The sequence below is a fragment of the Rhipicephalus sanguineus genome, chromosome 7 (genome assembly GCF_013339695.2).
Source record: "Rhipicephalus sanguineus isolate Rsan-2018 chromosome 7, BIME_Rsan_1.4, whole genome shotgun sequence".
Classification (NCBI taxonomy): Eukaryota; Metazoa; Arthropoda; class Arachnida; order Ixodida; family Ixodidae; genus Rhipicephalus; species Rhipicephalus sanguineus.
The window spans coordinates 27,090,143-27,100,258 of NC_051182.1; the positions used below are offsets into that span (position 1 = coordinate 27,090,143).

Sequence of the window (10,116 nt, forward strand, 5' to 3'; positions counted from 1 at the left end):
CCAACAAAAAATTCTACGATTATTTAAAATGAGCCGCAACTAAAGCCGTCGAAACATTTCGTAAGTGCAGGCTGAAATATAGGCCTACAGTATTCAAGGTGGTACTTTGTCAACAGACAGACAGACAGACAGACAGACAGACAGACAGACAGACAGACAGACAGACAGACAGACAGACAGCTTTTAAATAAATCTGATACTTAAATTTTAAGCAATTTCTCGCTGTTTCCACGTCTCATTCCTTCGAGCGTTTTTCATCGTTGCTGATTATTTGAAAACTGTTCGAAAAACATTCGGTATTTCGAATATGCGCTAGTCCATTCGGGTACCGAATCTTCGCGGTGAGGATATATCGACTTCGACCGCAGCGCTGCCGTAATCTTTTGCGTTGCGTGCGCAATGTATGTCGTTCGCCCCACTGTACTAACTAAACTTGAAACATCACATGAAACCATGCATGAAACGAGAGTCGCTTTGAGTTGGATTATATATGGCGTTTGCAGTAATAGGAGAATTGTGACGTAGCCTCCAAGATTTGTTTCGACAACGGTGTGCGTCGCCGGAGTTAATCGCTGAGTCCACGGTTGTGAATATATGTCACTTCAATATAGGTCCTCAAAACTACTTATTGTACAATCAGTGAAATAAAAAAAAAATCCAGGACTCGCGACAAATATAAATATACTTATGTTATTTACCGAAAGTTCATTTGACACGACGCGAGCTTACGAAGCAGGCAGCGCCAGCAGCGCTATCGTTGTAGTGATCACGCCAACAAATTTTTGTGCGCAGTGTGAACGTCGTATCGGTCGTATACGAACACGTGCATTTTGCTGCGAAATCTTGTGCTTTGACTGCGTCATGGGTGACCACGTGCTTCTGAAGTGGGCCTCGGAGGACAAATGGGACGTGTATCCCGTTAGGAATATAAAGTCCCAGACTGTCGTCTGCCAGCTGGTCGACGACCCAAAATACGTGACGATGCTGACCAACCAAACAGTGCAAGTCCTGTGGCAGGACGATGAGTACGCAGCGGCGTACATTTTGGGAATAGGTGAGTATATATTTTTGGTTGCTTGCCGCGGCAATACGCCTATCGCGTCGCGACGGGAGCACCCACTGTTCGCGACAAAGTGTCATGGTTGCTAGATTTAAAACGATTGCGGGCACGCAGGTAAATTGCAAAAAGAATTACAGAGTAGATGAATGGCAGCATGTCAAATTTATTATTGACTTGTGTGAGATAAGAAGTCACAGCAGCATTACGGGATTTCTTTTTTGCAATGTTGTTGTTTAACTGCGACAGTAGTAATCTGCTGTGACCTCGAGTGGGCGCACGGAAGCGCACGCTATCTATCTACTAGAGTTCTGTAATATGCTACTTTAGGTAGCAGAGTTGCGCATCTGTCTTCCACCCGCGAGCAACCATGCATTGGCGGAGAAGCTGCCGCTTGGGCCGATTTGTTGATTTCTCGACGCCGCCGCTGCATCGAGCTGAATTAACAGTAGCCATCGACAGCCAATGTTTATCGTCGGTCTTCGACACGTCAGACAGGTTAATCGGCGACACGGTAGCATGTCGCCTGCAAAACGAAGTGCGACTTCACCGCATAGCTGTGGTTGCTAGCCGGACCTATGCGCAACTCTGCTACCTAAAGGTAGCTATACAGTGACTCTACTATCTACTACGCATCTGCGACGTCTACGACGCTACGACGCACTTTAAACTGACATTGCAGCAAGCTACTAGAGAGAGATAAACATTTTAATGAAGCTGGAGATGTTTGCCTGGCTGTTCGCCTGACATGCTACTCCAGGTGCTGGGTGACGATTATGATATATACAGTGATAACCACATAACACATACAGTCACACAAGTTTACAAAGTTTGGTTCAGGCTCGTGGCCCGCAAGAAATTCAACAGCGCTTTCGTGGCACGTAGCGCACAGGTGCTGCTTTGCCATGGGCCCAGAACATGTGCTACTATCATTGCAGCAAGCTACCAACGAAACATCAAAACGAGCCGTCGATCAAAATTAACGACAAAATACGGCCGCTGCCTCGCTATCCACGTGAGATGGGGTTGCAATGGTTGATTGCCGCGGCCAATACGCCCTTAAGGTAGAGACCCGTTTCAGTTTTTTTGTCCGCAACTTGAACAGTTCTAACCGCAGCCGTTCGGGGAAGTTATTTCCACCCACGTTTCTAAAACTCGTAAATTACTTTGAACAGAATTCATTTGCTCGAGAACCGCGCGCCTTTGTAGGTCTTTTCGTAGTGGGGAATTCAGTCCTTCGTGTACACGTTATACGTTGGTACCACGTGTATGCAGAAGCTTTCTAAAAACTTTAATGACATTGATATTATTGGTGTTCAACACTGTTTTAGGATCACAGGTGGCCATGGAGCGCAAGCGAACGAGGCTTGTGTTGGGCCGGGCTTCTCAGAGCTCTCCGCAAGACCGAAGGTGAGGCTGGTACTATACTGCATAAAAAGCTTGGTGACAGCCACTACTACAAGAGGGCACAGCATTTTTCACACCCGTGCGAATAACGCGTTGAGGCCTACCTTGTCTTCTTTTTTTTTCCGATGATGCTCGTGAATATAGCAGAGCCACGTTGAATGGCATTTTTGCTTTTCTGGCGGAGGTAGTGTCATTGCTGCTTGGGTGGGTATGAAAGTTCCAGCAGGATGTCAATCTCTAGTTCTACTGCGAGGAAAGCACTGCAAGGCCAACTGAAACAGCCAGTCAGTATACACAAACTAGCCCAGATGAAAACCTCCTTAGCTTGTCACCCTGGTGTGGGTGGCAGGCACACATGTTTCAGCTCGTTGAGTGCTTTGTATATCCTGTCACTTATTGCCCCATTATTTGGCGTGATGAAATTTGAGTGGGCTTACCAGCAACTGTCCCATCAATGGTAGAACTTTTCTACTTAGCATTCTCATTTGTTTCTTGCTGCTTCATTCTATATTTACTTATACTAGAAAGCAACCACAATTCCTTTATCATATTGTTTGCAAAGTCTTTGCCACGTATGCTTTCTTCCTGTCTGCCTCTGCATGGTGTAGTGTATGACCATAACTGTATGACTCTAAAATTTTTACTGTGGAAATGCTAAAGCTATTACCACTGTATTTTTTTTCAACAAACTTCCGAGCAGCGCAAATGCAGCTGTGGGATGCAGGAGGAGCTGGCGATGGTGAAACAAGAACTTGAAGAGTCGAGGGCAAGAGTAGGGGAGCTGGCTGTTGAACTTGACAATGAGAGGGCCAAGAGAACCAAAATTCGCGATAAATACAATGAGGCAAAGGAGTTACTTGGTATGTAGAATGAATTCTTTGGTTTGCCTTATTTCTTGGTAAATAAATTGAGAGCAACTGACAAGATTAAGTTGTGTTAATGCTTGGGTTGGCCCCTGCTTTAATAATCTGGCATCATATTTGAATGAAACAGTATAAAAGATGAGGCATGGTGAGGAACAGGCGCGTAGATCACCGACTTCCTAGTAGTGTTGTAGGCGTTACAAGGAAAAATACCTAAATGCATTACTCATTGCACTATAAAAAAGGGAATGCCTTACTGCTCTATGCTATTGTCAAAAAAAAGGTAACATGTTACCATCACTTAAAAAAAGTAATGCATGTTGCTCCCTGGTCAGAATATTGATCAGTGTGTCTACACTGCAGAAGACCCCAATAACAAATTTATTAAGCTCATATATATATTTAACATGAAACTTTACCCAAAATACGGATTTAACGGGACTACTTCGTACAAATTTTCTCAACTTGGCAGTATTATACTGGCCAAGCTGCCTGTAGAGTTACATGTGATAGCTTCTGAAGGCCAAACCCATATATACGTGAAAATGCACGAGACAGCGACGCGACGTAGATCTTCGCGCAAGCGGTCGCTTGGTGGGGCAAACCCCATTCACGTGACGGCTTCGGTGAGCGATCTCCACTGTTGCTGGCATGAGGGCGTTTACTTGTACCAAAAGTGGCCCGTCGTCAGCAGTATGCAATGTAAAATACGATGTTTTGTTGCATAATGGTACATGAAATGTTTATCATTGTCTTGCTGCATTTTTTTCGATCCCATCGCTGCTGCTACATACCGCCAAGCCGCGTCACAGATGGCACGGGACTTGTAGTTCCCGTCCCTGAGGTCCCATAACGCACATTCGCGTTCAACGACAACGTTGCGCTCGTCGCCGTTGGCCATGTTGATGAACGTTGTTGATGCGCGTCAATAAGAAAGTGGCGGCAATTAGCAATACGTCACTGATGCATCTTGTTCCGGTGTTTTGCTATTGGCTGCTTGAGCACAGCACTTCCAGGCGACGAGCGACGGATTCCAAATCTGAAAAACCGAGCTATCGCGCGAAATCGACCACGCGACACGTCGCGCGAACAGCTCGTTTTGTCGCTCATAGCATCGCTCGTCGCTGTCGCGTGCATTTTCGTGCATATGAGGTTTGGCCTTAACTCTGACGCACATGGTGAAGCCATTTTATTAATGGGACATAAAACACAAAATTAGAATTCATCATCAATGCTCCTCACAAAACAAAACACCATTGAAACTGAAAGTGGTTAAAAATAGCACTAACGTTTCGGTATTGGTTTGACTACCATTTAGCGAAACGTGTGGAATGTTGGATTGTTTGTGAATGGTTTGAAATGTGTTGCATAATCACTAAAAATTACTCTTCACTCTGCATTTGTTTGCCACTCACTGTGTCCTATCCTTAGACTGAAGCAAGGTGTGTGAGTGGGGCTAGTTGGTATTCTATGGCGACGTGAACAGTGCGCAGGACACACAAGGACAGGGAACTGACGAGGACTAGCACCTGAAGAACACAATTAACAGAGCTCGACAAACTAGAAATGAACTGAAGCAAGGTGTGTGACTGGGCTAGTTGGTATTCCATGGCGACGTGAACAGCGCGTGAGACACACAAAGACAAGGAACCAACAAGGACTAGTGCTAGTCCTTGTCGGTTCCTTGTCCTTGCGTGTCTCACGCACTGTTCATGTCGTCACCCTTAGTGCTGTTCATGCAGAGGTAACTGTTGCCACCTGTACTGACAGGATAAATTCATTCCACGTAACTCTAGTTGCTTCACGGCATCTCCCAAGCACTCTGTGACAATTTTGTAGTGCTGCTTATAGGGCTTACTTATCGTGACACCTCTCCTTGCTCCTTTTTTTTTAGACATTAAAAAAATGGCCAAGAACTTGCGCAAGGCAACGAGCCAGCTGGCAGACGCGGTGTCCTCCGTAGCTTCGCCAGCACCGGTTACCGTGCCTGCTGCTCAGGTTTGTGGCTTCATTTTCATTGATCCTGTAGTTATTGCATGCTGTATTAACTTCTGGGATGGTATTTTATAGTTATGCTTTTTCTGATGCTAGTGCCTTTCCTTGTTTTTTGCATTTCACCAGTAGTCAAAGCGAATGTCCATCCACATTTTTAACGGGAACAACCAACCGCGAGTGGTGGATGATAGGACTAGCATAGAATAAGCCGTAATACATCACTACAAAATACCCACCCTGTATGTGATTTAACTGTTAGGAACAAATGCCACAGTGGCTTAAGAATGGCAATAGAAAATGTTAGTTTGCAAAGCAAGTACCAATGTGTTGTCCAAAATGGCAGCATATCTGATGTGGTCTGTGCGTACATTTCCGTTGGTGTTTTCCGTTCCGTTGCAGAAATCAGTTTTCTGTGGTTTCAGAAGTTAAAAGCATCGACCTTATGGAAACTCATTTTTCTGCTAATAAGAAGCATAACTTTTTGTGTGCATGTGTAGTGCACCTCCCAGGTGCTCAGTGCAATGCATGTGACAATTATGTTAGTCACTTTACAAAGACCATCTAAAATAAAAAGTATGTCTTGGCTAACTCAAGCTAAGTAAAAAAAAACGTGGAGGACGCCTGAAAGGAAGCTGAAGTGGTTTTAGAATTTCATAAATGTGCATGGTCAACAAGAATAGGTATTATTGTAGATGATGCCGTAAATATTTCTGCAGTTGTTACAGCAGAAGTTTTAAAATATGCAATCTTGCTCTGCCCACACGAGCGCTCCAAAAGTGTGGCCATGGAAATGAATGAATCAGAACCGCATCATCTTTGGTTTTGTTGGTGGAGCCACGCTGCAGTCTGACAGAAGTGTCCCACCACTTACTGATTCTAATTTACTGTGGGGGCGCTGTTTAAGTGCCGGATGCTCAAGTAAGTGTAGATATGCCGAGAGTTCTGCAGTTGGATTACATCTGCCTTGACAACAAACAGCTGAGCACAATGTGAACAAGCGTCTTGTATCTTCAGCCGTGGCTTCTGTGACTAGCTCCGTCTGTGCGCCACTACTGGAGCTAATCGCGTAGTTGCAGATGACGTCACTGCATTTACTTAGCATTTCAAGAAGCCTCATGGCCGCTGTTTTTTGCCAGAAAAATACTTTTTGTGTTCACTTTTGAGAACTTTCACATTGATTTTCGAATTCAGCAGGCATCAAAATGTAGTTGCATAGACCAAGGTCATCTTTTTGAAACGTGCTTCAGCTTCCCTTTAAGCTTGGCATTTAAGAGTGCAGCGTGGTGTTTCGAGCCCTGATCACATCGCCGTCCCATTTGTTTGCCATGCTTTGCTGCTCGTATACTTAACTGCTCTGTGGTGTAAGGAATGTTGGTGCCCATGACATCTGCTGTTGTAAACTCTTTTGGGGCGTCTACTGCAAGCACAGCTGTGCAGTACCCACCATGCGTCTGTATGGCAGTGTGTGCATATTTGTAGCTGCACATTTTATTGCTATGGCTGATGCTGATGACTTATGAGCTTTTCATAATGGTTGGACAGCTTCAAGATGCATACTCATTAATTCACATGGTGTGATGCCTGGTGCAACTCTACGCTTCTGTATGCTTCCATATGGCTACCGAACACGCACAAAGGAGACAAGGACAACCGCTTGGGACAACTAGCGGTTGTCCTGTCTCTTTCTATGTCGTCGTTTGTGCGTGTTCGCTAGCAATATGGAAGCATACAATCAATACCAACTAGCCCAGCTTAATGCATCTGCGCTTCTACCGTGCAGTATTACGTGTGTGAACAAAATTCGGCACCCGACATGACACTTGTATAGGGTCTTCTTACAAAGCAGTTTTAAGCATTAACATGTATCTGTGGTAGAGAGAACACTTGACTGTCATGTAGAATGCCTGGGTTCGATTCCTGCTGAACCCTGAGTTTTATTTTTTGCATCGATGGGGATTTTTCGCTCACGGTCAACATCGCCGACACCGACACTACATTTTCTGTAACAAGGGCTCTGTATTGCTGTTGCGGTAAAAGCACTAATGAGATACAGTGATGGGGTCGATAATTTTCGTTATCCACTGCGGTGTGGAAATAGGCAAATATTTCTGTTTCCATTGATCACCTTGTAAGTGAAAATTATACCCAGATTAGTAACTGCTCACATACTATTGTGAAACCTTGTATGTTAAATTGTGCATCACATTCAATAGTGCATTTTACAGCTGTGGCACAAAATGCAAATAATTGCAAACTGAATGGGAGCCCACACCCCTTTGTGTGCAGCAGCACTGCTCACAAAATGGTTTGAAAGCAAATAGCATTTTTTTAGTACTTGTCGCCATCAGCCTGTGATGCACGCATCTGATATACATCACATGCCTCCTTGTTCATAGTAGCCACCAACAGCTAAACAGCTACCTTGTCATGTTTTTGGAATTGTCAAGTAAGCCACAGAGTCAATTGGCTTTTAAAACCCCCTTTCAAAACTTTCAAATGCAGAAAGGATAATTACGAATGATATAGTGAAACACAAACGATTGGACATGGTGTTTTTGGATGCGATGCACTGTTCAACACGGAGGCTTAGGTTGATAGGGAAGCGATAAGTAATTTAGGTAATTTTCCCTAATTTGGCAACTGAAAGAGTAAAATTAACCGGTTTACGATGCAGCCACTAACAAAAGATCTTAATATTTCGTTGCCCATTTTTAAACCTAGCTTGGCACAAGTAAGCTGGGACACTGTACTGTTGGCTCATTTACCATTTGACACTGGCATCACTTCCAAATACTGATGCACTTTTCCTTAGAGCGTGTCACCAAATCGCAGCTGTAAAGTGCGCTCTCTTAATGTTGATAACTTGGTTCATGTGACTGGGGTAGTATAAAGGAGGTTCACTAACTTGTCCAAATCACGGTTTTCTTAAACTGTCTTGATGTTAGTGGTGCAATTTCCCTTCAACTTTCATTTCCGTGTGGCTCATGCTATACTTTCTGTGCACGTGATGGTATGGGCATTGTCTCACAATGCTGTTCAATTGTAAGAAAGTGGATTCCCACATATCTTTTCTAATGCAGTTTTCCTGTCCTGGTAACCTGCATGTGGTGCATTAGACATTGCAATTGAGAGATAAGTCATTATTGGAAACCAGCACCAGAATTGGAGACCTATGATGGTGCACTGTACCAAACTTCCATCCTTGCATTGCCTGCAGTGCTGCATTCTAAGATGGAATTTGACCAGCTTACAAATTTGCTAAAGTGTAACAATATTAACATTGACTTGTTTGCTGATTGTGCTGAATGTTGAGTTTCTTTAAAGCACTGACACAAAATTTTGAAGGTGAGATAACTTGTGGGATAGATTTGTGTGCCTCTTGCGGCACCGTGCACGAGATGCGCCTTTGGTTTCCGTGTAAACCAACCAACCACCGCCTGCGTCACGAGTTTGTGTTGGCTACCGGGGTCCTTGCGAGCGCTTCTATTAGCAGACCTTTTCAACGGATAGAGGGGGCAGGCTTGCGGGAGTACAAAGGCTGATGTCTTTGCCTGGGCAGTGCATTGTTGGGGGTTCACATATATTTACAGTGTCCTTCGTTGAAAAGAGTTGTCAAGGTGGTGCTCATGTGCACGCCAGTTTTTGTGCTCATGTAGCGAGCCATGCTTACATTGAAACCATGCTGGGTCCCATCTCACTTGGTGCTTTCTGAAACCAAAACTGCGACTGGATGGCATAAAACGACCTCCAAATAATGAACCGTTGTGCTCTCGAGCAAACAAGCTTTCCAGCCATGATAAGTGGGTCGTTTGCTACCCATTGCAACAGAAAAAACAAGATGCAAAATTTTTGTGTCAGAGCTCCTTTAACAGGATATAGAATACTTTATAACTTAACAAAGTTAAATAAAAAGCACATTACTTCTTTGATTAATGAATCTTATGGCAAGTACTTGATTTCTGCATCTAGTGCTGTTCTTATGAAAGAGAAAATTGCTGGTTGGGTCGAATGTCAGGCTGGTAAACAAGTAACTACTAGTTGTATGAGCAGCTCATTATTTTTCGCAGGTGGACATAGGAGATGGTGTGCTGCTGGACAAAAAGCTCCTGGAGAGGATTTCTTTGAGCACCCCAACGCAGCCATCAAAGTTTGCGAGGGCACTGCTACGAGCAGTGTTTACTGTTGAAGAGCTGGAGAACAGCTCGCTCAAGGGAAAAGTATGCCCTGCGAATAACGATGCCCCACCGAAGAAGGCATTGGACAAGAGAAGCCTGGATGCAGTAGTGTGTAAGGACACTTGACCTGCACATTTCTTTTTCTTTTTTTTGCAATACTACAGGCCTAACAGGCCCAAGCAGGAGTGGAATGTCAGACAGTGGCATTTTTTCCTTTGTGAACTTGAAATGTCCTAAGAATTGTACAGGGTTATCACTACAGGGGCAAAACATGACAGTAACAAAGAAGAGGAACAGACTGTCAGTTCCAGGGCCTTTTAAATATCAGACTCCTCAAAACTGAATTTAGGAAGAGCGCAGTTGGAAACTGTCTGTGTGAAGAAACTGTTTTAATGCATTAGTTTTAGCAAATACGGGTGTTAGTGCTTGGTCATGAGTGCGACTAGCCTTTCTGGGCCTTAAAGGTTGGATGTACAGAGATTTCACATTTAGAGTAATGCTACGTCGCAATGCAAACCCTGATACATTTCCTCCAAACTATGGCAAATCTGTCTACTCAGCAAGAAAGGATGTGCTACGGCCAACTGGTTCCAGCTTTTAGAAAGAAAACTTTGAGCGC

The 10,116-nt window shown here is 44.2% G+C and overlaps 1 protein-coding gene across 1 annotated transcript; it reads left to right on the forward strand.

Moving 5' to 3' along the window:
- Positions 1–861: 861 nt before the first annotated feature.
- On the forward strand, positions 862–9,623 carry LOC119398569 (uncharacterized). The gene is made up of 5 exons (XM_037665405.2): positions 862–1,054; positions 2,389–2,467; positions 3,176–3,324; positions 5,222–5,325; positions 9,390–9,623. The coding sequence occupies exons 1-5, from the start codon at positions 862–864 to the stop codon at positions 9,621–9,623; spliced, it is 759 nt and encodes a 252-aa protein (XP_037521333.2).
- The last annotated feature ends 493 nt before the right edge of the window (positions 9,624–10,116 follow it).